Here is a 26,975-nt window from a genome sequence, read left to right on the forward strand (position 1 = left end):
AACAGAAAAAGGCAAATCTGACCCATGTTTTCCCATGCTGGTTCGTGCACACACTCACACTCACAAGACATCCAGCACCCCAGATATTTCCCGGCCCCGCCAGGCGTGGAGCCAGCCATGCATAACAAACAACACGACCCCGTGAATGGCCACGCAGCGAAGCCAAGCTGTTTGCCTGATCCATCCGTCATTGTTCACCCGGCTTTTCCCACTTTGAACGAGGGTTTGTGGCATCAGGAAGTTAAAAGGAGTCAGGAGGGGGGAAAAGGGGGAGTGTTGCTTTTAAAAAGAGAGTGAGATTGGAGAGGAGGACACAGGCACTCCAAACCCTGTCTGTGCTTGGTATATTAGGCAGCCAGTGCTCTTGGCTGGGAGCCCAGACGAGGCTTTTGTAATCAAAACATGATCTTGTATGCTGTGCAACCAGTGCTGAGAAAGGCCGTCTGATGGCTCTCCTCTTTTAGCTCTGCTCTGGAATCCGCCGGGCTCCGCCGCCGATGTCCAACATGAACCGAGCTGTGAGTGCTGCCTGCGCGGGGCCTGGGAGGGGCGGGGGCGCTGGGGTCCCTCACCCCAAAAGGCCACGCAAGGACTTGCACTCGTTTCCTTCAGGGTGGCCTTTTGGCGGCTGTCGCTTTGTTTTCTTGCCTCGCCTGGCTGCCAGCAGGCACGGGGAGCAGACAAGCCGTACCGCACCGCGGGGAGGGGTGCTGGGGGGAGCGCATTTTGGGTGCTGGGGTTTACATCCCTCGCCGGGGCAGGTTGTGGTGGCTGGCTCAGGACAAGGTGCCTCCCGGGAGGCAGATAACAAACAGAAACGCAGGCAGTGCTGGATGGTGCCTGTGCTGGTGAGGGCTTCAGCTGCAGCTGTCAAGGAAGAGGATATTTCTTAAAAAGAGCGGATACATTTGCTTACGCAGAAGAACGTTAGGACGGGCCGCTCCTGTCCCCTTTCCCTCCCCCCACCCCCTGCCATTCACACTTTCCCAACCCTGCTGTCTCTGAGCTCTCGCTGTAGAAACAGGCGATTGTAGAAGTGTGTAGGAAAACACTGCACGCAGAGACAGTCTGGAGTGAGGTGTCCCTCCAGCCCCCAAGGAGCTGCGTAGCCAGTGTGTGTGCCACTTAGAAGAGGGGCTGTGACACAACGGGATGTCGTCATTTAACTGAAGCCTGAAGACGACAGCTTTCCATTTTCTCCTTTTGTGACATTTTAATTTGCAATAGAATGAGGCCTCTCGTTCAGTGGCTATGCCCTGCTCTTGGGGAGGCTTTGGGTTCAGCTGATTGATTGCTGACTCAAAGCCATCGCACGTTTGCTCTGCCAAAGCCATTTATAACTCTCTGTCGCGGTGACATACGGGCACCTTGGCTCCCCGGAAGAGCTTTACTCTGGGGAGGGCACGATGGAGCCACTTTCCATCCTGAGCATCAGCTCCAGCACGGGCTGGGGCAGCGGGTTCGTTCCAGAAACGGAGGAGAGGACACGGCCCCCTGTTATGGGCTGGCTCGGAGCGGCAGCTGACGAGCAAACGCTGACTGGGCTGAAGTCTACAATGGGCGAGCCCCTGGGAGCTGAGCGTGGGCTCCACACGCTGCCCAGCTCTTCGGCTACGGGGCCCGGGTGTGCGGGTGAGTGACCCCTCCCGCCCACAGCTGCCAGCATTTGCTGAAACAGGTTGTGCAGAGAGAAACACCTTAATGGCTTTGTTAATAAAAGGGAGGAGAAGTGCTGAACACCAGCAAACTTTCCTTCCAGTGACTTGTTTCCAGCAGGAAATGGAAGGACCCCCTCCCCCCGGTACCAGCCGTCTTGCAGCGTAGACAAAATGCTGACAAATGGGCAGAGGCAGAATAGCCTGACAGGCCTTTTCTATTTTTTTGCTTTGAAAAGAGAAGAGCGCAAATACAACCTCTGCAGGAATTTTAAAAAATTTTTCTCAAGCCGGCAGCTCTGCCAGTTCTCCTTCAAAAGAATCTGAAGATGAAAGGGGTGTGTTTGAGGGCATGCACCACTTTGATCCCACCCTCAGCAGCCAACACCCCAGAGCTTGGTAAACAGTGAACCTGCCAATTTAGTGCTCCCAGAACAGCTACTGTTCAGGTAAACACCGAATTTGGCTTTAATCAGCCTTGCAAAATGCCCATGGAACTGTATCCACCCACAAAAGCAATCTGCTCACCTGTCGCATACCCGATGATGAATGGCAATGGAAAAGCTATTTGTTTCTCACAGATCTTGACAAAATCCTATTGTCCAGCAGAAGAATGTGTGGAGGCAGTTTAAATGTTCTTGTTGTCCCACTTGGACACAGATGTGTGCCTGTATCCTTGTGTCCTGGCAGAACAGCCCTTGGCAGGGGCTGTTAGATCAGATACCCCTCACAGGGGACACCAGTGGAGATGGGCTGGCACAGGAGCTGCGGTCTGTGTCACGAGCAGGTTCTGCTGCCTTTCCCTCACTGATGTCTGACACCCAGCACACCTCCTCCATGCCCGAGAACACGCGAAAGTGAGGGTCATGTACTGCATGCAGATAAGCAGGGTGTTAACTCTGGAGCCCACTGACAGCTGTCAAAGTGGGGCAGCAGCACTTTGCTCAAACAACCTCATTGCTGAACAAAATTTGTAAGAAAAGGAAAGGTGAATCCTGTCAGGAAAAACCTCAGGGAGAAGTGATGGGAAAGACTCTTTCACTTCCCACCCTGTCCAGACAGAAGGAGCAGGTTTCATCCTGTTGGTAAGATGACTGAGAAGAGCTTTGCTCCTTGTGTTTCCAGGATGCTGCTGTGGATGATGCTGTGTTAAGGAAGAAAGAGCAGAAAGATGTTGAACTTGATAAGAAAATCTTGGCTTTGCGGAAAAAAAACGAAGCGCTGATACGAAGGTACCAGGTGAGTCTGCAGGTCCTTACCTTCCCCAGCTCTCAGTGTAAAGAAGATTGTCAGCACAGTCAGAATGACTATGTTACACAGATACCATGTTTATATTGGAAACACTTGGAGCAGATGGGCAGAGCTCTGCCTTTAGCTTAGGCTTTACCTTAGCCTTTAACTACAAGTCATGAGTTGCTTTGGAGAACAGACACTGACACTTGCTGCACTGCTGCAGCATCTCCTTGCCCACTGCCACCTTCCTCTCCCTGCATCTCATAACTGGGACACAAGTTGGTGCACTCCCTCTTAGAGGTGGAGGTGGGTCTGTTTAGCAGAATTAAACAGGAAAATGAACAGCATCCAGGTACAGGCTTGTGATAAGGGGTATCTGTGTTTCAGGAAATAGAAGAGGACAAAAAGCGAGCAGAACAGGAGGGAATGGCTGTTACCTCCAGGAGGCCCAAGCAGGATGGACTCACTATTACCATCACCAAAGCTCACAATGTAAGTGGTGTCCCTCCTTCACCACAGCCAGCTCTCACTCCAGTCTTGCTGCTGCAAAGTGGCATTTCTGAGAGACCATCCACAACAAAGTTCTTTGAGGCACAGGAAATACATCCTAAGCCCTGAAAAGTGTGGGTAAATTCTGCAGAGATGTGTGATCAGAGTGATTTTAGGTGCTGCACATACAGTTCCAGCCATGCCCAGGCACCTCTACCCATGCACAAAGACATAAGTGGCAGATAACTGGGTGTGTGGACAGGCACACTTGGCCCTGGACATGTCCCAGGTGCCAGTATCACTGTAAGTATGTAGGCAGAGTATATCAGGTGCATGTGTGTGTGTCACTGGAGGCATCAGGAGTGCCTCTGAGGCTGGGAAAACTTATGATCTCCTTAGGCTTTGGGAGTGAGCAAAGCAAGTGGCCCTGGGCCAGAGGCTGTGAGTCCCAAGTTTCCTTCCTAACTGGACCAAATCTGATAAGCTCTGTCCACCCATCCTGGCAGCGTGGGGCTTGGGAAGCCAGTCCTGCCTTAACCCCTTGGTGAACTCTGCCAGAGCTCATGCAGAGCCTGCTGAGCCAGCCCACCCTGTTTTCAGCACTCTGGGTTGTTGGATCCAGGCCAGTGCATTGCTCCTGTCCCACCCTAGCCACGGCCCTCGCCTCTCTCGGGGTGCGCTGCTGCACACATTTTTCTCTCATACAGGACCTGAAAGATGCAATTACCCAGACTGAACACTATGGACAAGATAGCCCAGCCCTCTCGATGGTGAGCACCACCCTCAGCCATCCACTTGGCTTCCAAGGCCACCTTCAGCAGGACTTAGGCTTTCCCAAGCTAACTCAGTGTGCTGCAGAAAGAGATGAGGATGGCATTTCTTTCCCATAACTCTGGCATTTTAGTCTGAAATGTCAGATTTGTAAGTGCAAAGGATTTCTCAGCCCTGCTGTCTTTGTGGGTTTTGCTGCTGAGCAGACAACAAGCCCCTTGTTCCCCAAGAATGTCACAGCAGTGTGCCGGGCACAGAGAACTTCCTGGGGGCAAGGGCTGTTCTGTAGCTGCCTTCCCGCTTGTGTGCAGGTGTGTTTGGGGAAGGGAATCACATCCCTGAGTCAAGGGTCTGGATTTGCTAATGGAAGTGGTTCATTTTCCAGGACAAAAGGGTGGTGAGTGAGAAATGGGGAAGCCCCTGTCCTACAAGCCCTGGGTTTGGCATTGGCAGTGAGGAAGAGGAGGAGGAGGAGGAAGCAGATCATATGTTCACATTCAGGATGGGGAAGAGGATGCAGCTGGCTGTTACCATGGACAACAAAGCAAAGGTGAGTAGGGAAGAGGATTGCTCTTACACTGCAGCCTCTTGACTTACAAAGGGGCTTCTGTTCTGCCTCTCACTTGAGCTTTCTGTCCAGCGTGCCACATCCAAAGGGAATAGTTCCCTTAGTGTTTGTTTCCTCTCATTTCACAGTTCTTCAGCACAACCTCAGAACTACCACATGCTTCCCTCTCTATATCTGATTCCCAGGAATCAGCCCTCATGCCTTGCTAACCCCCTCAGCAACCCCTCTACCCAGCCAGGTGGAACCAGTTCCCTTTCTGAGGGATTAATCACCTTATTGCCCTCCTGGGCCACTCTGTGTTAAACTGTGTTGCTGTGCCTGGAAAGAGGGGCTTGCTTGGTGACACTGGTGTGACTGAATGAGGCACCACCATCCTTCCTGTGACCACTGCAAGGTCCCAGCACCAGAGATCCTCAGCTGTGCAGAAAACCACTCACATCCAATCATCAATAACCTACATCATAGTCAAGCAAGATGCCCCAAAGGCAAGCCAGCTGGGAAGTTTCACAAACTAGGCAGAAGTCCAGGGGTTTCCTTTGTTCCCCTGTTCTTTTTTCTGGCACACCTCTGATGAGTATTTTTAACACTGCCTCTGCAATCTGGGGCATGCCTCAGACATGGGATGGACACATCTCACCTTACAGTGACTCTGTATGGGGAGTGGTGTAGTTCTGACTAAGCTAAAGAGCTGGTGCCAGAGTCCCAGATCTCTGTCAGGCAGGGAATGACCCAGGACAAGCCCTGTGGAGGGGAGGAGTTGGCCCTGCCAGGCGCTGTGGCTGTAAACCTGCTCTCTGTCCCTGTTGGCTCTGCATGGGTGCTCTCCTCATATGACATCTCTCACTCTGGGAGCTGGGGCATCAAGGACCAGGATTTCCCAACATGGGACAAGCAGGCTGGGAGGTCACCCAGACTGTTAAAATAGGAAACAAGGAAAGAAGACACATGTCAGCAGATACGTTGAGCAGATTGTGCCTTCAGGCAAGGCAGCTTAGCCAGAAGCAAAATGGGGAGGGAGAGAAGAAAGGAGGGAAGGAGTGGTAAAGGGAGGGAAGGCAAAGGGTATTACACAGAAAATCTGGTGGTCTCCCAGCCTGGATTGTGTCTAGCTACCACATCTCTGTTAAATAGCTGTTTCCTGTATTTCCTCTGAGTCTTCCTTGCCATCTGCTCCATAAATGCAGGGTTTAAAGGCTTTGCCAGCACCAGCCTTCACACCTTGCCTTTTAACATCCAGTAGCCCAGGGATGGTGTCACCTCCCTGTAATCCAGTGATGTTCTTTGAGGCTTCTGTTGTGCTTGAGGTGTTTGGGCACAAGTCTCTTTGTGTTGGGTCTCACGAGGGACTTTCTCAGACAGCAAGTGATGAAGTCACCTTCAAATATCCTCCCAGTGCCAGACCTCCCTGGCAAGAGGCGTCTGTGACCTTGTTACATGTCTAAAGGATGAGCCATTAACACCTAAACACTGAAGAGCTCTAGGGAACAGCTGTTGACTTAAGATGAATAAATGCTTGATGTACAACTTGTGGATTAATAGCTTGCTGTTGCCTTGTAAACCATCCCTGGGCTTACTTTCTTAATAAAAAAATTATGTTAAGTACAACGCCAAACACCTCGTACCAGTGCTCTGGGTAGGGCAGAGCCAGGCCAGTCTCCAGTTCAGGCTCTAACCTCAGCAGTACAGCCTAGAAATACTGAACCCAAAAGCAGAGCTAGAAATCCCCAAGGGAATATGTAACAAGGTTCCCATCATGTCTGTTCCATCTGGGGCTGACAGGACAGGCAGAGCCAGACCACTCCTCTCCCCTGCATCAGGCTGACTCAAGAACTATCTCTGCTGAAACAGCAAAATCACACAAATGTGAAAGATGAATAAACAAGAGACTGAGGTTCTGCTGCTGGAAATACTCCAGTGTCTCCTAAAACATTCATCATGTGCTAGGAAGCCCGATGACTGAGAAGCCATAAAAAAGGTCATGCTGATGGAGGCTGTGAACAGCAAGGCTCTCTCCTCGCTAACATCTGCACTCCTGGCAGAGCCGAGGGAAAATGAGGTTAATGTGAGGCTTCTTGGTATCACATGTCATGGCAAAGGCCCTGATTGCATGTCTTCCCTACAAATCAGGGTGTGCTTTTTGGTTTTTTGTTTAAAAACAATTTCATAGCAACAAAGAGTTCCCAAGTTTCACTAAAGTTTCTTTGGAGATTTTGAGTACCTTTTAAATCAAGACTGCAGTAAATGTGAAAGCTCAGGGTGGAAAACAGAGTAAAATGCACCATCCTTTAGAGAGGGAAGCTGCTGAGGTTCCTTCATCCCTGGTGAAGTTGAGCAGACTTCATATGGATCAAGAGAAAAGAAAAAGATCAGAGATAATGATGGGTATCACTTATTCAGTCTCTCATTTCCTTGTAAGGCAAAAATAAAAAGGCACATGACTGGCCTGAAAGATGATACTTTTAAATGAAAAAAAGTATGAGTATCTTTTTGTACAAAAGATGTGCTCATTTTGTGGAATTGATGGCTGAGGGCACTGGCAGGACATCAGCCAGCAATAAAGATCATTAACAAAATAAGAAACAGATGTAAATCCATGTAGTGAAGTCATGACACTAATACAGACAGCTGTAAATAGTATCTGAGAGGGGTAAACTGCCCTTGCTCAAGGAGCTTATAGATCAGGTTTCTTAAGTATCCCACTGCTGAATAAATAATTCCAGAAATACAAACACACAATGACTATGAAATGATGAATTATCAAGTGCTAATACACTTCAGGGGAGTAACTGCTATGTGGACAAGGTTGAAGAGAAGGATCCCCACTGTTCTCCTTCTCCTCCACCTTCTAGGCTTAAGCTCTAAGGCAGCCTCACATTTTACTGGGACATGTTGTATGGGGAGGGGACAACCTCACATTTGTTTCTAAGACACAGACGCAAGCTTAAAATAAAACCATCCTTCAGTGTTCATGCTGCAGATTATCCGAGCAGGGTAAATCCCACCCTGCTGATGTTGTGCTCAGCTAAACACACCTCTGTAATATCACAGATCCCTTAGAGCGGGGTGGCAGCTTTATAAGCCAAGGGGACTGACTGTTCGGCTCATTTTCTGTTCTGCCAGCCCTTTGCAGTTTGGGATGGCCACTCTCCTAGGAGAGCTAATGGAGGTGTCCTTAACTCAGCCTGTGCCTTCCAGGGCAAGAGAATCGTCAGCGAGAAACGCACCGAGAGCTTCCCTGGCCCGGGCCGAGTGCCGGACCTGAGCGAGGAGGAGATGGATCATTTGGTGGCTTTCCGACGGGGAAGGAGGATGCAGATTGCCATCACCATGGACAACAAGGAAAAGGTAAGTACAGTGCTAGTGACTGGCCTGTAACCTATCCATGGCATCCACTTCTGCTGGCATGAGGAGAGCCTAGCCACAGGATGTTGGGAGACACTCTATGTTAATAGTGCAGCTTCTCTCCGTATCTCTGCCTTCCATCCCTGTGAAAGAAGAAAGCCACGATCTTTTCCCTCCCCTGTGATCCTAGCTAAAGCTAGAAGCCTCCTAAACACACTGAGTTCATAAACAGATGCTGCTTTGGAAGGATTGATGAAAGCACTGCCAGATATGGGGCGTGAATCTCACCTTGTCTCTTACCAACTTTTCTTTGAAGCCACTCAGCAGACTGGGACAGGAGCAGTGTCCTCCTGACTCACTGCACGACTTAAACGTTAACAGAGCTGGCTATATCTGCCTTTGAACCACATCCTGCTGTGCCTGGCCATCACCTGCTGAGTGAACTTCGTTAATCTTTGAAACATATTTCAAATACTTCTTTACAAATACCTTTCTCTTTACACACACAGAGGCATGTGCTATTTTCCTCTTTGGAAGCTTTCACAGATAAGAAAGAATGCCTGCAGCAAATAGGGTCAGCAAAGACTGTGTAGGAAAACAACACTTGGTATAGCTACCAAACACACCCAGGAATGCTGGGAGACATCTGCAGCCCCTCTCTGGAATAGTGCCAACCATTTGCTGCTACTACCCATGCTCATCTTCAGCTTCTCCTTCTCCCCAGAGCTTACCTAGTCTCCAGGAGCTCAGGTGTTCCTTTCTCATGGCTGCCAAGCAGTGTTTTGAATGCCATAAACCTCAAATGAGCTGCCTGATTATGAGCAGGCAAATGAGCCACTGGTAACCCCAGAAGTCCCCATGACAGAAATCACTGCTTCAGTCTGGGCATCACCAACATTCCTGGATGTAATGGGACTGACCTGACTGTGCTGTTTCTGCCCTTAAGCTTGTCAAATGTACTTCTGTAATGTGCCAGGCAAGTGTCATCTTCTACTCTCTGCTGGGCCTGTTTAAACACTTGTCTCTGAGGTCATCAGGGTTGGGGCTGTACTAGGAGAGAGCAGCAGGAGGAGTGCCTGGATGTTGCCTTTAGATCCTGTGCTCTCTTAAGTGTATGGACTGCCCTGGAAGGTCATTTCTTATCTGGTTTTTATTATGGAATATGAAATTTGAGGCTGAGCATCCATATATGTGGTTTTGGCAATGCCTTGGTCATACTGGCCTGAAATCATCTGGATTTAGAGCATATGAGGGTGGGCCTAAGGCTGCACTAGCTAAAGCCATAGAATCATGGAAGCTTAGAATCCTAGACTTGTTCAGCCTTGTTCCCTGACAGCTCCATTTGCTGTTCTTGTATCAGGGGAAGTAGTGAATAGATCATTCCCAGGTCACTTCCCAAAGCACAAATGATTTTATTGACCTGTTTCATGTCTCCCTTCAGCTATCTCATGTAACTTAAGAGATTGCTCCTATTTACACTTGTCTGCTGAGGACTGTTCTTTATTTCTGATCATTCTCATTGTCCCATTTGTGCTTTTGTTATTTTTACCATATTCTTTCAGTACAAGTAGACCAGAACTGCACATGGTATTCCAGCTGCGGGCTCTCCAGGATGTACTCAGTGACATAACAATGTTCTGGTTTGTTCTCTATTCTTCTCCCAACAAGTTTGCATTTTCTTTGCTTTTTTTTTTTTTTCCCTAAATAATTGAGCTAACATTTTCAGAGAACTAGTCACAGTAACACCAAAATTTCATTCCTGACTGTTAATCATAGCTCAGGACTCATTACTGTGTGTGTGTATACAAGAAGGGACATTTTTCTCTGTGTGAGTTATTTTGTATTACTGATATTGAATTTCAGCTGTAATTTTATGATGCAGGCATTCAATGTCAAGAGATCTTTCGCAGCTCTTTCCGGGCAAATTACATTCTTTGCCCTGGATGATTTAGTATCATCAGCAAACTGTCATCCCTCTCTTCAGCTCCTTTTCCAGACCATTTATGAGCATGTTGAGCAGCACATGTTCCAGTGGCACACTCCTGCTAATCTTCTGCCATGGAAACCACCATTTTCTTGCCACTTTTTCTTTTCTATCCTTTAATCAGTTGTTAAAAGAGAAACTTCATTTTCATCCCCATATTGATCAGCTGCTGGAGAGCCTGGTGGGGTGTCAGTGGTGTCGGCTGGCTAGCTGTGTATTAGAACCTGAGCTGGGACCCCTGATTCAAGGATTAACTTTCAGTCTCTCATTAACCCTAGCATGGTTCATCCTTTGGGCCTTTTTACCTTGTGCCCCAGCTGGTTCCCTGCTCTTTTGGGGGTCCCACAAAGGCCTAGGAGAAAGAATCACATCCATCACTCCCCCTTTAGTAGCCTGGCCACTGTCAAATTTGCTTCCTCCTCTGTGCATGTGTCAAATGTATCCAATTAAAGTATTTGATGGGTGTCCTGTTACCACACAGTTTCTCTATTTTTATTCCTGATGAAATTCAATAAAGAAAAAAAAGCCCAAACTAACAAAACAAAACAAAACAAAACAAAACAAAAAAAATCCCCAAAGAGAAAAACTGCTCCCATTCTTGCTGCCCTTGGTGCTTCTGGCTAACCCCACACTGTCAGTCCCAGACTGCAGCAGAGCTGAGACAGGAGCTACCAAAGAGGAAATGCAAGGGAAAAAAGATGCTTTCATGATCTCCTTTTCTGAGACAGCTCCAGTGCCATAAGCAGAAAGACTCTTTCACTCTCTGTTAGCCCACAGGGCTGAAGGAACCAAATTATCCTGTCTCCTTGCAGAGTCCGTCGCTCTACTTCATGACCTCCAGTGCTGCTGCTGGCTTGGAAGTGCCACATCTGGGACCCATCTCTGCCTGGCTGCCCCTAAACCTGCCTCAGGGCTCTCCTGCATGTAGGGCTGGAGACAATCCTTCATTTTTAGCCCTAAAAAGCCACTCCATGCTTTGGCAGTGTTTCAGGCTCATTAGTACATTAGAGCTGGGAGCCAGCAGCCCAGGACCAGTGGAGCACAATGGTTAATTAACAGGTTACAAATCATCTTTTAAATGGGCAGTTGATAGAGCTTCAGGGCTTTTAAATTGTCCTTTTATTAACAGAGTTTCCCAGGATGGTGTATCAGAAATGACTGTAATCAAGAGACAAAAAAGCTGCTTTCAGGGACTAACACAGAGGAGTCGGACTTAGTACTTGCAGAGGAGAGGAACCAAACCTGTGGCAGGAGAAACACTTGCTTTTACATTGCAGATGGGAGGGGAAAATAGGCAGAGAGGGTGGCTGAGAAGTCTTTAGCTCCCTTCAGGCAGCACAATTAAGGAGGCAGATTTTTCAAAAGAGTTATAAAAAAATCCTCTCATGTACTAGTTTCAAAAATCCTGCCCAGTGGGAAATCTGAGCACTAGAAAAACGGCTTTAAGCTCCTACAAAAATCTCATTTTTCCAAGAAGAGATGCCAGTTGTGGTGCTGACACGTGCCTGGAGAAGTGGGTACCAAAAGGTTTGTTTAACTCATCTGATAGTCCTTATTTTTAAAAAAAGAAGGTGTTGAACCAGCCCAGAGATGTGGAAGCCTGTCAAAGCTTCTGGAGAACTGCTAGTACAAACCAGTGCTTGGCTGGATAATGGCATCAGTACTGTCACCACTGCACAGTGACATTAGCTGGGAACATGTATGCCAGGGAGTCAGAAAGACCCAGTGGCAGAAGGCATTTGGGATCCCAGGGCTGTTTTGGAGCAGGCTCTGCCCCACCTTGGGCCCCACCCTGGGCCATTCTGGACTGAGAAACTGAGAAATCTTGGCAGAAACCTCAGGATAAACAATAAAAATCTTCCCTGACTGCTTCAGGCTTTTGTGTCCTCCTCCTGCTCCGCAGGAACAGTTACACTAGGAATGATAACGTCCATGTAATTTTTCTTAATTTTGGGGGCAGAGAGGAAGAAGGAAAAGAAAAACATGTTCTGCTCCCTCTTGGTCTGGGTGTGTGGTAACAGGAGGAGCAGCTCTGGGGCAGCAGGACAACAGGAATTCTGCTCCTGAGCCAGTGCAAGATCCAAACTGACTGTTCTCTGCACAGCTCAGACCTGCTGTCCTGGTACAAAAGAACTACATTTTTGTGGTCTTCTCCATTTTCCACAGTGCCCTCTGAGAAGCAAAAATAGAAGCAGACTAAGGCAAAAGGCAGCTGGCTTGCAGTGAGGGTGTAAAAGGATGAAGGATTGTGCAGTGTCTCTGTCACCCAGGTTTGTGGTGGGCACTGATGAGCAAGCATTCAAAATGGGACAGCCACTGGGATGCAGGGCTCTGGGAGAGCAAAGTTTCCAGATTTCTGCTGTTTAATCTCTCAGTAAATGCTCAGTTTGGGACTGCAGAGAGTCATTCAATCTCTCACTACAGGGTTCTTCAAACAGTGCTGCCAGAGCAGGTGACTTTGAGTCCAGAGGGGGCATTTTTGGTTATATAAGTTTTCACAGCAACATTTTGAAATAAGTCCCCAGTGTCATCTTTCACCATATCCCCTTTTGCAACAGGCAGGATATGGTGAGGGGCAGCTTCTCTGAGCACAGACCCCTCTGCATTTTTCCCAAATCTTTGCAGAGAAATCCCAGGACAATATAGCTAAAATTTTCCTTGTTATTTCAAAGGATCTGTTTGAACAAAACTCCATGTGTACTGGAGCTATGAGTCAGACCAGTGAAGCTGTCATGCACCAAGTGCAATGACAGTCCATTAACTGTATGGCCACATTTCCCACCTGCCTCAGACTTAGCATGTGTGGGCAATCCCCCAAAAATGTGTCCCCAGCTCATCCCCTGCATGATTCCGTGGGGTACATGAGAACAAGCTGCAGCAGCATGAGTTGCCTTAGGAGATTGGGCAGAGCTGCAGGTATCAAGAGTGATATCCCAAGTTTCCCTGTAAAACTGAAGCTGTGTCTGGTGAATGCACAGAATAAAAGTCCTGTTTCCAGCCTGGGCTGGACCTCACCACGCTGTTGCTTTCTGGAAGGGCTGAGCTGGCAGTTCATGCTGCCACATTCCTCTTTGTGTTTCAGTTCTGCTTGGCACTGCAAAATGGCAGCAGGACAAGCTCAGCTCCCTACAGACCCAGTCCTGTAGCTGTCCAACCAGGCAGGAAGCCTTTCCTAAAAGATCTTTATGCTCTGCAGACTGTTTTGTTAAGACCCACTACAATCCCACCCTGGCCTCTGACATGGCTCTGTCTTGATTATTCATCACGTGGAGGACAGAGAACCCCTGGCTTGGCCCATGTTTGGTGCCTGTAGCTCACTAAGAAACAGAAGCTGATTGTCACCTCCTGCCAGGCTGGGGAATATCAACACCAGAGCAGAGCTTGCCAATCTGGTGGCAGCATGGGTAAACCCGATAGGAGCAGGGATGGACTGTGGTAGAAGGATGCCAATGTTTGCCAGGGGCTTGAAATCACTTCTAATTTGACCATGCTGGGTTGTAGCTGCACCAGATAGCTGCTGTTTGTAGCTATCCAGGTCTTGTACAGTGGAATTCTAAAATGACCCAAATCTGTAAATGTACCTGAAACTTGGTCTGCCTTGGAAAGAGACAGGATCATGCAGGACATCACTCTGCTTCCAGTCTGGGAGAAGCAGGGACCCGTGGGAATGCTTTTCTCGTGCACCCCTTGCTTTCTGACTTCTTTTTTTTCTACATCAGTTTGATTTGGGGCCCCACAAAAAATCCTTTCTCTTTTGCTGATCTTTTCTGAGAAGTTCTTACATGTCCTGGTCGGCATAGGTTCAGGTCCTGATTCTCCTGCCAGGAATCCTTGCTTAATCCTTGAAATAATTCCTGTGTCCATTCTCTTGCAGGGAGAAGAGCGGAGAACAGCAGAGAAGAGGAGATCAGACAGTGACAGAGGCCCAGAAAGTGAGCACAGCCGGAAGGTGAGTGGGGCCCAGGTGCTTTTGTGGGCACCCTTGTCTTGGAAGAGGTAATCAGTAAAATGTGCCTTCCCACCATAATCCTAAAGGAAGATGACCTTTGAGGTCTCTTGAGACCCAAACCATCCTGTAATTCTGTGAAGCAGCTCTGACATGGCTCCCACTGTTCATCACTCTCATCATACAAAGCTTTGCTGAGCAGCTGACACACCTGGAGCAAGCAGCACTGGAAAGGTGACAAGGACTTGCCTCCACATCTTATCATGGCTGCTCAAGCCCTTCACACAGCCATAAGGATGTTAGGAAGGGTAACATGCTCACCCCTGTGGCAGCACAGTTTTGACTGTTTCTTCTCCCAAAACCATTTCCTTGTGGATTGAAAAGCTCAGGCTGTATTAGCTACAGCTCCTCACTTTAGCAGGAGCTGAGTAGGATGGAGGTAAATTAAAGCACAGGCCTTCCCACTGACTGTTTAATGCAAAGCCTGGAGACATGCTGGCTCCCTCGAGCCTGCAGATGCTTTAATTAATGGAGCACAAATAGAATAACCCCACCTCAGTGTGATTCATTAGGAGGGCACAGATGGACTCTTAGACACTAATTCCAGCTGAGCCCCCCAGAGCAGGAAGGGGGAGCATGATAGCCTGTGGTCCAGCTAACCACAGCTACACTGTAATTGAGGAGAGGGACCAACTCCTCCTGCTCCATAGGCCCTCAACCATTTCTGCCTCTCCCCACAAGAGAGCACAAGCATCAGCCTCAGTCCTTCCCTTGCTTTTGGCTTTATGGATGCATCAAGATCCATTCTGGCAGGACACACATCCTGGCAGGACCCCCTCCTCTCTCCCTCCTTGGGGATATAGTGTCAGGTCCCCAGCTCCTGCCAGCTGAGGAATGGAGCAGCAATTGGTGCCACCCCAGCTCCAGCCCACGCAGGTGAGTCACCTTGGTAACAGGGCTTTCAGTCCCTTCTTCCTGCTGTTTCTCTTATCCGCAGTGCAAGGCTGAGGAGTTAATTCCTCTTTGGGGAAGGTGTGAGGGTGGCTGGCATGGAAGGACATGTGTATGAGGTGATGAATTATCTGCTGGTAATTAGCACCCCAGGACTCAGCCCTGCACTAAGCTATTCCCTACACACTGTTGCTTGACAACACACCACAGCCTGTCGGCTCCTGCTTCCACCTCATCCATTAACCTGACAGCTGGGCTACTTCCCCCCCACATGCTCCATCAGCTCTGAATTGTCTTTCCATTAAGCTTTGAATTTTTGAGCAGTGTCAGCCCTTAACCAGTCTGTCATTGAGGAGTGACAAACCAGGAGCCTGACATCAGTGAAGGTAAAGAGCCCCTTTGCTCTGGGAATGCTGCTCTTGAGCACAGGGTTGGCCGGAGCTCTGTGGCTGTGGGCTCCTGTGGATGCCTGGTGGTCACACAAGGCTGGCTTCCTTCCCTGCCTTCTCACTGCGAAGGACTTCACAGGCGTAACTTCAATTTACGTATCCCAAAACCTTCAGGTTGGGGGACTCATCATTCAAACCGTGTTGAGAGATGTTGCAAGCACTCCAGGAACTGACTCTATGCCATAAGTAAACCTTAGCAAAGGTTCCTGCCTCAGTTTTCCCTTCTGTAGAGCCAGAAAGCCCCAGTGTATTTAGGCCTTGAGTAAAGCAGAGTCCTGGTGTGCACACATCACTTCAGAGAAAGGAGCTGACCTTGTCACGAGTTGTTTTCAAATATTCCTGAGCATTTGTGGTGGTGACAGTACAAAATACCCTGAATGCAGCTGTTTCAGACAGTTTTATTAACTTGAAGCTCTTTTCCCTCCTAGGATGGTGGGAAGCCAGTCCAGAAGAGTCCTGGAGATGTGAGTTTCCCCATGACTGGCCGGGAGCGCTCGGAGTACATCCGCTGGAAGAGGGAGCGAGACCAGATTGACCTGGAGCGCCTGGCACGTCACAAGAATGCCAAGGGCGAGTGGCGACGGGCTTGGGATGTGGAGAAGTCGGAGCACATGTAGGTCCTTCCCTGTCCCAGGGTGCTTTGCCTGCAGCAGGCCTAAAGCCAGTGGTGGGATCTTGTGCAGATACTTATCAATCCCATGCCATCATGTGCCTGACCAAATCCACACTGCTGCCTCTTCCTCCCCAGACCATGCCAATAAGTGGGCTCTGGTATCACAGTGAATCTCATGTTTTCTTCCTGATACGAGCTCTCCTGAGAGGGGATACAATGTGCTGACAAAGATTGCCTGCCTTTGGTCCAACCAGGGTATGGACTGTAGGAGGGAGGGGAGCATGAACCAAGGATCTGTCTGCATCTGGAGGATCCTCTCTATTTTCACACAAACAAATCCAGTGGCAGGAGGTGCTATTCCAGAAATGTGGATGGACGAACTTGCATTGCTAGTCCACAGGTTCTCTAACTGCCCCCACTTCTTTGTCCTTTTCAAGCACAGGAGAGCCCAACATGCCTAAGTCCTCCCCACTCCATAAACTGAGCCTGTTCAGGCACTGCAGGGCAAGGGGTTCACTTCAAAAGGCCACCTGTGTCATACAGGGAAATGCTGAGAACAGCGATGTGGGACAGCTGGGAATGGGGCTGGACATGTCCCTGCCTGAATCACTGTGCTTCTGACTGTGCTGGTTCAGCTGGGTCACACCAGCTAGAGAGCTTTGGAGGATGACTTGGCACCTGTAGCAGGATAAGCTTCTGGTAGGGTGCTGAGCTAGGGACTGTTACAAGGTTTGGTGATAGAACAGTTTGCACAGGACAGATAGGTGGGACAATCCTTTGGCTGAGGAATGGAACCAAACACGTCAGTTTTCAGTTGCTGAGACCCCAATAATTAGGGGTAAATTGACTTAAGTGGGTGCTGAGTATTGATGTCAAAACAGCCCTGAGCCCTCCTGTTTTTCCAAAAATCCATTTTTAAGAGAAAAGCCATAATATAAAACAAGCAGGACTAGAAGCCAACCAAATGGTCTGATTTGAGATGACAAATCCTGAAGCTACTTCAGATTGTATTTGGAAGCTTGGAAAGCTGCATTTGAGTGTAGTACAGCTACCCTACATCTATAGGAGGTTCATAACATTTAATATATACATATGGGTACTGATGTAAAGGTTTTAGAGGTTCTTCTTTGGGATAGAACTACCTCACAACCTCAGTTAGCCCATGCAGCTTCAGCTGCTGCTGAGAAACCTGCACAGGTTTGCCTGTGGGCAGGTGCAGAAGGGCCAAAGGCTGGAGCTTGCATCGTGCCAAGGGCTCCTGCCCATGCTTTGCACACTGGAGGAGGATGGTCAGGTCTGACAATGCCTGTTTTTAACCTGCAGGTTTGAAGAGGACTTTGTTAAGGATGGGGAGCCAGCCTTGGATAATCCCAGCAGTAAGAAAGGTTGGCAAGGGACACCTAGACTCTGTCCTGATGCTAGTGAACGCTGATCGTGCACATCCCAGTGCCACAGCAGCTGTCGTGGCTGTCAGCTGTGACGCTCTGCTTTCCTGGGCAAACGCCTCTGAGCTGGGGGCTCAGCCCTCCCTGCTGGGCAGAGGGCTCGGGGGATGGGATTTGAGCAGCTGGGTGCTAGAGCTTTGGACCTTCCCAGGGAGAGCAGTGGCTTCTGTAAGCTGGTACAACACAGTGTGGAGGCGCAGCCCTGCCTCCTTTCCCACACACTCGTTTAAGAGGCAGTCCTGTTCCAGAGCACATCATCTCTGATCCCTATGGCACATGCTGGCTTCTTTATGAGCATAAGTCCATCCTGACTCCTGTTTCTCAGGAGATGGACTGACAAAACAAAGCTTTCCCTCATGACACCCTATTTGAATATGAGGCTTTTTGCTGCCTGTCCATTACAGACTCTCACTCCGGTGCATCTTTTGTTGTGTCCTTGCAGGGGGAAGGAATGCAAGGAAATTCCAGCACAGGTCCTTTCCTGCGGATGGGAGAGGTGAGTAAACCACAGGATTGTGTTATGTCACCCCACTAAATGCCAGCACCTCTGATATCCCTCAGCGAGAGTGATCTCTCCAAACACTTGCAGATTTTGAGAACTTTTTGGAACACACCACATGGCTGCTCTCATAGCTGTGTGCAGGGGAGAAGTTTTCCAAGAACAGCACAAGTAAGACTCTATCCAAGGAATAAGATTTAAAGTTAGAATTGGAATTTAGAATTAAAAAAAAAAAAACACAAAAGGAACACCCTGGATTCTTGATTTGTCTTCATTACTTTAGAAAATATACATGCAGTATGCACACAGCTTCAAAGGCTTCCCACGTCAGAGATCCTGTCCAAGATTACAAGGGTGTTGGCCTGTTCAGTGGTCCATCAGCTGCTTCTGCCTGCTTTTGCATGGCATTTCCAACCTGTTTTCTAGGTGGAGGACATCATGGAGTGAATGTGAGCGACCCTGGTCCAAAAGCAGTGCTTGCTGTGAGCAGCCGAGCCAAGGGGAAGGACAGACTGACAGGCAGAGCCAGAAGGTGAGGAGCTGGCAGCACTGCCATGGTGTGCACGTCCACATCTCAGTTCCTGCCTAGTTATGAAGAGGCAGCCTGTGCCAGGGCCTCATCACACTCACATGGAAGCATATCCCACCTAACACTTCCCTCTGTCAGTGGGAAGCCATTGGCCCTTGTCCTGTCGCTGCAGGCCTTTGTAAATACTCTGACTTCCAAGCTACTTCAAAGTAATTTTAGCCTTCAGTATCTGCCTCTGTGTCTACTGTTGTGGAGACCTGGGACACTTGGGCACTGTTAGGCAAGCAGGACCAGACTGTGGCAGGCATCAGCACAAGCAAACTCTGTCTTCTTAGTCTGACTCAACTGTCTGTTCTGGCAATTGGAGTTCATGTGTTCATTACAATTAGTTCATTGAGATTTAGTGGTCTCAAATGAGTGTCTCTGGATAGGCCTGGACAAGGGGCTCAGACAAGGAATACATGGCCCTGGAAGGAATCCCTGCCTGGGTGTCAGGCAAGGGACACTGGCTTTGTAAGAACTTCAAGGCCTAAATTCTGATAACTTTTTCTTGACAGATGGGATGCAAAAGAAGGCGAGGACATGTCTCTTGTGAAGGATGACCTTGATGGCCAGGTGAGTTCCTGAGTTGCAGGCTGGCAGCTGAGTTTTCTAAACACATGCACTATCAGGAAAACTGTAATCTCTAATCTATTCCAGAGCTCTGTTTTTGGGTAACTGTACTCACCACTAACACTCCTCATGTGGCCTGGTGTGACAGCAGCTTCACTGCTTACACTGACCCTCTGTCAGCACAACTACCTCACCTATTCTGGTCCCTGAACACTTCTCCACCTACATCCTTTTACATCTGTTTTCCTCAGGTTTTCAGAACTATCACAGACAAGAAATACAATATACTGGTATTATAATAAGCTGAACTTAATATGTCCTTTGTTTCTCAGAGGAGCCTTGGTATGGACAGGCAGAAGAGCAGAGGTGATGAGGGGGTGGAAGAGAACTGCACAGCTGAGCTGGAGGAAAAGGGGAAACAGCCAAGCCTCCAGGATCACGGGGCCTCCTCCTCACAGCAGCTGCGAAGTGGGAAGGTCCAGCCTGCCCAGAATGGCCAGAAGGAGGAGCAGAGGGGAGTGAGGGGCTGCAGCACAGAGGTATCTGTGGCCAGTGCTGGGGACTCAGAGCCAGGGCCCAAGCCAAGCAAGGAAAATGTTGGGGAAGATGCCAATGGGAAGCCTGGCACTGCTGACGTCTCCTGGGAGGAGAGCACTGACAGCACTGCTTCACAGAGCAGCCTTCAGAACACTCTGCAAGGCACCAGGCCTGGCAGCAAGGAGACCTTGTCACTGCCCATGGGAATGAATGTAGATGGAGCTGGCTTGGAGAAGCAGCCAGCTTCGGAACAGGAGTGCTCTGAGAACTCTTCCAACAGCCAGGGAGGAAAGCTCGACACAGCAGCAGGAGACAGACTGGATGCAGACCAAGGACAGCTGGTGAGCAGAGGAGGGGAAGAAGTGACCCACAGCTCTGCTCTTGAGGGACAGGCACTTGAACTGCGAGGAAGTGAAGATGCTGAAGGCACTGAACACCACAAGCCTTCGCCCCCAGGGAAAGCCAGCTCTGACAAGGCTGTTGAGCCTGAGCAGGACACAGCAAAATCCCAGTCTGGGGAAGGGGACCAGCGTGAGGACTGCAAGGACAAGGACAGTGGGGACACTCACAACTAGCAGATTGCCCCGGCTTGCCTGAGACATAAGGTGAGTCATCTCATTAATGCTCTCAGCCATAGTACAGGGCACAACTCCATTTTCTGTGGTACAATGGCATCATACCAGATAACTGTTTAGACATGTTCATTAGCAGTGCTATGGATCTCTAAGGTAATTAAATCTATGGATTGCAAAGGCCTGTCCTGGAGTGGGTAGGGAAGGAATGCAAAGTCAGACAGAAAAATTTAGACAGAAAACTGGGCTGCTGAGGTTGGTTGATGACACACATTAGTTACGGCACTTACTGATCTATTAATGGGAAACTATGACCTTAGAAAGGATGGGAGGAATACCCACAGTGGGATGAGTTTATTTCTGTCTCTGGGGTGATCACAACTCAAGGTCATTGTGGTCCTTCCCCACAATATTTGCAAAGCCACAGGGGCCCACCTCATGGGCAGAGCTTGGGAGAAAGTTGATTGTATGTGGGATTTTCTTCCCAGTAGAAGGTTTGTGAGTGCTACACTTTGAATTACAGATGGTAACACTGATGTGCAGGGCAATGTATAAATACAGAGGGTGAGATGATTCCTGCTGCAAAGGCCCACGAACCAAACAGAAGGGAGGGAGAACAGAGCCAGTTATGGAGCAATGCTTCAGGTTTTACACAAACAAACAATTTTTCTTCCATCAAGGCAAATGCAAAGCCAGGAAAAGGAACAAAGGATGACAAGCACAAAGTTAAGGTAGAAATTAGGAGGAGAGGGAAAAGAGAGAGGGAAGGGATTTTTGCAAGGTATGTTTTTTCCAGCAGTGTCCCACAGCGCAAAACATCACACTAAACAGAGATGAGTATTTCCAGAACACAATCCAGCTTCCCTAACATGGGAGTGGCTCTCAGGATACTCCTGCCTCTCTCCTTCACAGAGGCAGCAGCTCTGTTCCATAAGTAGGCACTGGAGGCAATGAGCTGCTCAGAGCCAGGCAGGCAGATCCCCCCACCAAGTGCTTTTCCTGGATTCCAGAAGCTTTTCTGCAGATCCTACACAGCAATGTGTCCCCTGGTGTTGCTCAGTATTCCTCCCAGAGGTACAAATGAGCTTAGGGATGAAGTGGCTAAGCTGCTAACAAAGACTTTCCCTATAATCCAATCCATATAAAAGGCAGGGAGAAGTACAAGCGTCATAGTGATTTCAAAAAGACAAAACATCAAGAACCAGCAGGAGCTGGTTCTATGTTTGAACTAAAATTCCTTCAAGTGAGGGAAATTAATTCCAACGGCATTTAGGAGAATGTTATGAAACACCTGGATGGACATAGTGGGAGATTACTGTCCAGCCACGCCTTTCCAATCTACCAAAATTCCCACCAAATTAGAGGATGGAGGAATTAATTACTACTTTGCTCACTCAGGATAACTTTAATTAGACACCAACTAAGAGGAAACAATTAATTAGAATAGTCCATTTTCATCTCGGCGATGGAGATTCCCATGGTTTGGTAATAGGGCCCTGAGTCCACTTCAGAGCTCAGCAGGTATATGTAACAGCTGGAAACAGCTGTACTCAGTGATAACGATGTGCTGGCCCCCTGCCCTGCTCATGGGGCCCGTGTCCCACTCACATTAAATGCAGATCTCACATCCTTTCCTGCGCAACTGCAGCCCTGTGCAGCCACCACGTGGGTTTCACAGCTCCCCCTCCCAACGTCTATTTATGGCACTAAAAATCTCCAGCACCTTCAAATCAGTGGGAGATGCTGTGCAGAGAGTGTGGTGGGGCTTTCATCCTTCGCTTCAAATAACAAGGAATAAATATTTACTCGAAGTGCAGGACTGGAATCCCTGGAGAATGTCCAACAAGTCCCAGAGAAGTAAACGATACACAAAAACCACAGAAGCTTTTCCCTGAATTCTCTTGAGAAAATTAATCTTAACATCTTTAGAGAAAATGCAGCTGGGGGTAGATTTCCAGAGCAGCTCCAGGGATCTGACCTTGCAGCACTGGCTGACGTAAACAGGAGTGGGGCAGGCAGGGCCTGAGTGCTGCAGGACGGAGGAGGTCAGCAGAGGTCGGCTCTGATGCAAACCAGCGCCCAAGGTTGGTGCAGGAAGCAGCACAAGCAGAAACCAGCACTTCCCAAAACAGTTGTGGAGCTGCGGAAGAACAACCAGCTTCCTTGAGGTTCAGGAGACAGGAAGATACCATCTGCTGGTATGTCTGGGGAGTTGGCCTAGGATTGGCAGGGTCAAGGGCTTGCCTTGAATAGCATTGGCTTCCCTGGTCCTTTCTGTAGCCCACACCACCCTCTGGAGCCCATCCTCATGCCATGGGCATTTTAAATTCCAGAGCACCTCTGAGTACCACCTAAGTGGAGATCTTAGTCTTTACGCAGAATCAGGGAGTGGGACTTGTCTCCATACCTCTGGAGTGATGGCACAACATGGGAGGAAAACACAGGGGTTCTGTGAGAATGGTGCAAGAGACTAGGGACACACAGGGAAGGCTCCAGGGCTGTTGAGGGAATGTTGTTTCGTCTAGGAAAATGAAGGCAGAAAGCAGTGGAATTGTGATCTCTGTAGATATGTGGGTAGTGAACACCAGCAAAGGGGAAGAAATATTCAAGCCAGAACACAATGCTGGGGCAGGAACCAATGTATTGGAGAAGCCCAGTAATAAATATGGGAAAATTAGGAAAAGGTGGCTTCCAGAGCACTTGGAAGTTCACCATGGCTGAATCCTAAGGACCACTTACTGGAGCTTAACACGTCTAAACATAACTCAGGGCTCTGATGGCCGAGCTGCTGCCATTCCAAACACCAGGAATGGAGCTACTCTCATATCCCACAGTTGTTCCTGCTATCCCAGACCTTCATCAGCTATGTTCAGCTGCAGCTTCAGGGAGTTCTGCACACCCCTCCATCACATGGGGCCTGACCAGTAGGTCCCACAAGGACCTGCTTTGGCTTGGCTGTGAAGGCCATCCCAGTGACATCCCCCAGCCAGCCAGGCTGGGAGGTGTGAGACAGCAGTGATCTGTGACAGTCCTCTCCTGTGACACAAACACAGAGAGAATTCTGCCACCACAGAATTCCCACTCTGCTGGCAGAGCCCAGGCAGCACATGGGGGCATTGCTGTCCTGAGCCCCAGCTCACAGCCAGCCCACAGCTGCTCCATCTCCCACTGGCCCTGGAGTTATGTATGAGAAAGGGGATACAGTGGGAAATGTGAGAAAGGCTAATCACTCTGTCTAATTACCAAGAGAAGTAATGACTTTAAAGCCCACCACTGTCTTGGTTGTAAAGACTCACTCATGCATGGAAAGAAGGGGTCTGTATTGAAAGGATAATACTGCAAAGCAGGAAAGGGAATTGTCTCCCAGCACTGAAAGAGTCAGAGCCTTCTGAAAGCATCAGTGATCAAATAGATCCACAATAGTGAGAACTCGTGCTGGGGTCAGCTCAGGCTCATAAACCACATACTTTACAATATCTGGACCACCAAGTGTGACTGACAGTCTGCTTCTGGCCCTTCCCAGTCCCATTAAATCCCAGTGTGCTGCCACAGCACTGAGCAGCCCTCGGCAGTAGGACACAGCCAGTCCTCGCTGTTGCACACAGACAGGAGAAGGAATTAAGTCTCCAGCAACAATCTCGTCTCAACTGTACACAGCATCAGTTGTGTCAGCAGCTCGGGTCTGATTCCAGTGCAGTTCCTTATTAAATCTATGTGGCTGTGTCTTTAGATGATTCCTTGAGAAGTTTCTTTTTTATGCAAGCCAAGCTTCCTGTGGCCTCTCCTGCCTTTGGATGATTTAACCTCTTCTTTTTTATATCACTCTCCCTGAACTTTCTTGGGAGGTTTGATTGCTGAAATCTACATCAGCAAAAGGCAGATCTACGGATTTAAACATGGCTGCAGGAAAATGCCGGCTCAGCAATTCTGAGCAGCACCCAAGCATCTGGCAACTAGAAAAGAATAAAAAGTCTGCCTTGCCCAATTAAAATCAGCATGTCTGGGTCTGGAAGCAGCTCTAGGACAGCAGGCTCCACTCACAGGATAGTTTTTCATTAGGAAAAGCAGATTCAGCCTCTGCCGTTGGGGTTTACAAGTGCTGCACACCCAGGCCATGTTCACCAGGAAGGATCACAAAGCCCTACCTGAAATCAGCCTCTTCTCTTGGTGCTTCAGGTGCTGAACCAGCACACAGAAGAACACATCAGGATTGTTGTTCCTGAGATGTAAGGAAAGAGTAAAGTTGATGTATCCCAGAGGAGGACTGAGAGTATTTAATCCAGACTGGTAGAATCAGCTTGTCCCCTGGGCTGCAGAGCTTCCACTGCTCCTGTCTGATTTGGCAGCAGGTATCTGGGTTATGCCCCAGTGGTGCTTCCCAAGCAGCCCCAGCCATGCAGGAAGGGCAGGGTGGAACACAGCAGACATTTTAATTTACAGCTCAGCAGTTCCCTGGAGACTGATAATCCTGTGGCTGTCTCTGCTCTTGTTTCGCAGGATAACATGCTGGAGGCAGTGGAGGAGAAGAGGAGCACAATCTTGTCCTCACTCTTTTACCTTCTATGAAATCAGCCTTCGGCCCCTGTGCAGTGCCCTTCAGCACCATTCACAACACTTGGGGTCCCCATCACCACCCACTCACAGTTCTGGCATCCCCCTTCCCTATCTGTGTGTCAAAGGACAGGGAAGGGTGCACACACTCCCACCCTACAGAGAAAACACCATCACTTATCTATTTGTTTGGCATATATTGCAGCTGCGTGGCAAGCCAAGGAAATGTCTACTGGATGCACTTTATTTTATTTAATGACTAATTCTTTTTAAACTTATGGCTTGGGTTTCTGGGCACACATGCTGTTTTTTTCCCCAAAGGCTGGAGGCACATGCCAGGGGCTGTGCCAGCAACTGAAACAGCAGGAAGAGGTGACTGGCAAAGCAGAGGGGTGAGGTGTTAGGGTGTAGTTCAGTAGGTGAGTGAAGAAGCTGTGTTCAGAGCTCTTGTACTAGAGGTTTGCATGTGGTTGAAGTGTTGGCAGAGGTGTATGGTAGTGGCAGGCGCTGAGGGGCATGAGCAGGATGGGTGGATGGATGGAGTGCTTCTGACAAGCACAGATCAAGCCAGCACCTCCTCCTTGAAGAGCCTCCAGCTGTCCTCCCCTTTTAGAAGCTGAGGAGCACATCAGGACAGTGCTTTGTGCCAAGGAAGGTGGCTGCTTGGATGACCAGGTCTGTGCATAACCCAGCAAACCCCATGCCCCCTTCCCAAGCGTAACTGGGCATCCCTGCAGCACAGCAAGGAGGGGGACAGCACAATAATCTTCCTCCCCCACCACACTGCCCAAAGCAGTTGGCAGCAGGACCCAGGCCAAACTGGAGCTGGAGGTCCAAGACTTTGTATTAAACATGTTCACCTTCCTGGTTGTGCCTTTCATAGCCTTGTGTTTCATTAAGAGAGCAAGAATCCTCTCTAAGATGCCCTGCTGACCTTCTGACCTGGCCTTAAAGATACCTTTCAAATGGAAGATCTGGAGGAGCTTTACAAGCACAAACATGCAGGAATTCTAGCTGCTTGGCTTTCCAGTTACAGGAAGCTAGGACCCAGCTGGAATACAGCTACCAGTTAAGGAGAAGGCACATGGAATAACACAACATAATTTCTGACTTCTGAATGACAGGGCAGAGCGGGCATCACCCTCACTTCAAGGCTGCTCTAAAATCTGATGCCAGAGTAAGCGTTCCTGGGACAGGTATATGTGGAGACTGCCTGGAATGTCCTGCAGGATGTTGGCTGACCAGGCTGGCAGACTGCCCTGGAGATCAGGTTGGCACGTGTGGACTGAAATACTCTATGCTGCTTTAATAAACTAATATTTGCACAGACAAACATTTGTTTTCTCATGTGACTTAGACCTGTGACACCTATCATGAAGCACAAGCCTGGGAATTTCCTCCATGTGCCAAATTCAGGAGGCTTCACTGACATCACACCAGGTATTATCAAGAAACAGAGCATGCAGCTTTTTGTTTTATCAGTAGAAACATCTCCACACCACCAAAGCCTAGACTGGGTTTATTTGGACTTATCCAACAGATAAAAGAACAGATAAACAGAAGATTGTAAAACTGCTCCAGGTCCTGGAGCTTCTCCATCACAGTTAAAGGCTGATTTTCCTTATCTGACTGGCTCAAAAACCTGCTTGCAATTGTTTAGTTTTTTTAATTCATTATTATTTTGTACATCAGGTCTCTGACCTGCCTCTTGGTCCAGTCAGACTGAGTCATTACCAGCATTTCCCAGAAGCCAGCTTGCCTCATGGTCCATGGAACACACAGTCTCAGCTCAAGAGCTGTTACGCCCCAGGAACAGTTAGACACATGGCCAGGCAGGAATTTTACATTGCCCTGGCCCAGTACTGTGTTGAAGAGATAAAAGACATTACTGCCCTAGACTCCATTCTGGAAGGAAAACCATCACTGGTCCTCCGTTCCCTCCTTTTTCTCCTTTCTTCCAAATGACTTTGCAGGTAATGATGCCGAGGAAGGACTGAGTCTGATCCAGGCTCTGGGAATGGGACTGGACAGCTTGTGCCTGTTCTAAGTGTATTTTTTCCTGCTCATTAACACTTTGCTCAATGCACTTTGTTTGGTGCCTGGGTTGTGATTTTTCAGACAACTGTGGCTTAGCTATTTCTTCTTTATGGTGAGAGAAAAAACTGAAAAGTTGACAAATCTGATGTAGAGGGATTATTTATATGAAATAAAAGTTGGAATGAGGAAAAA

At 48.7% G+C, this 26,975-nt stretch overlaps 1 protein-coding gene across 2 annotated transcripts; it reads left to right on the plus strand.

The window, feature by feature from the left end:
* The first annotated feature begins 279 nt into the window (after window positions 1-279).
* CCDC9B (coiled-coil domain containing 9B) lies at window positions 280-26,975 on the plus strand. 2 transcript variants are annotated; one of them, XM_041469631.1, is made up of 14 exons: window positions 280-518; window positions 2,781-2,894; window positions 3,276-3,380; window positions 4,085-4,147; window positions 4,534-4,698; window positions 7,912-8,061; window positions 13,917-13,991; window positions 15,817-16,001; window positions 17,325-17,386; window positions 17,889-17,942; window positions 18,372-18,477; window positions 19,032-19,089; window positions 19,419-20,228; window positions 24,693-26,975. In XM_041469631.1, the coding sequence occupies exons 1-13, from the start codon at window positions 498-500 to the stop codon at window positions 20,196-20,198; spliced, it is 1,938 nt and encodes a 645-aa protein (XP_041325565.1). In that variant the 5' UTR covers window positions 280-497; the 3' UTR covers window positions 20,199-20,228; window positions 24,693-26,975. The 2 variants fall into 2 exon arrangements, with proteins under 2 accessions (XP_041325565.1, XP_041325566.1); XM_041469632.1 differs by lacking the exon at window positions 4,085-4,147.

This window comes from Pyrgilauda ruficollis, unplaced genomic scaffold, assembly GCF_017590135.1.
Source record: "Pyrgilauda ruficollis isolate IOZ18807 unplaced genomic scaffold, ASM1759013v1 scaffold239, whole genome shotgun sequence".
Classification (NCBI taxonomy): Eukaryota; Metazoa; Chordata; class Aves; order Passeriformes; family Passeridae; genus Pyrgilauda; species Pyrgilauda ruficollis.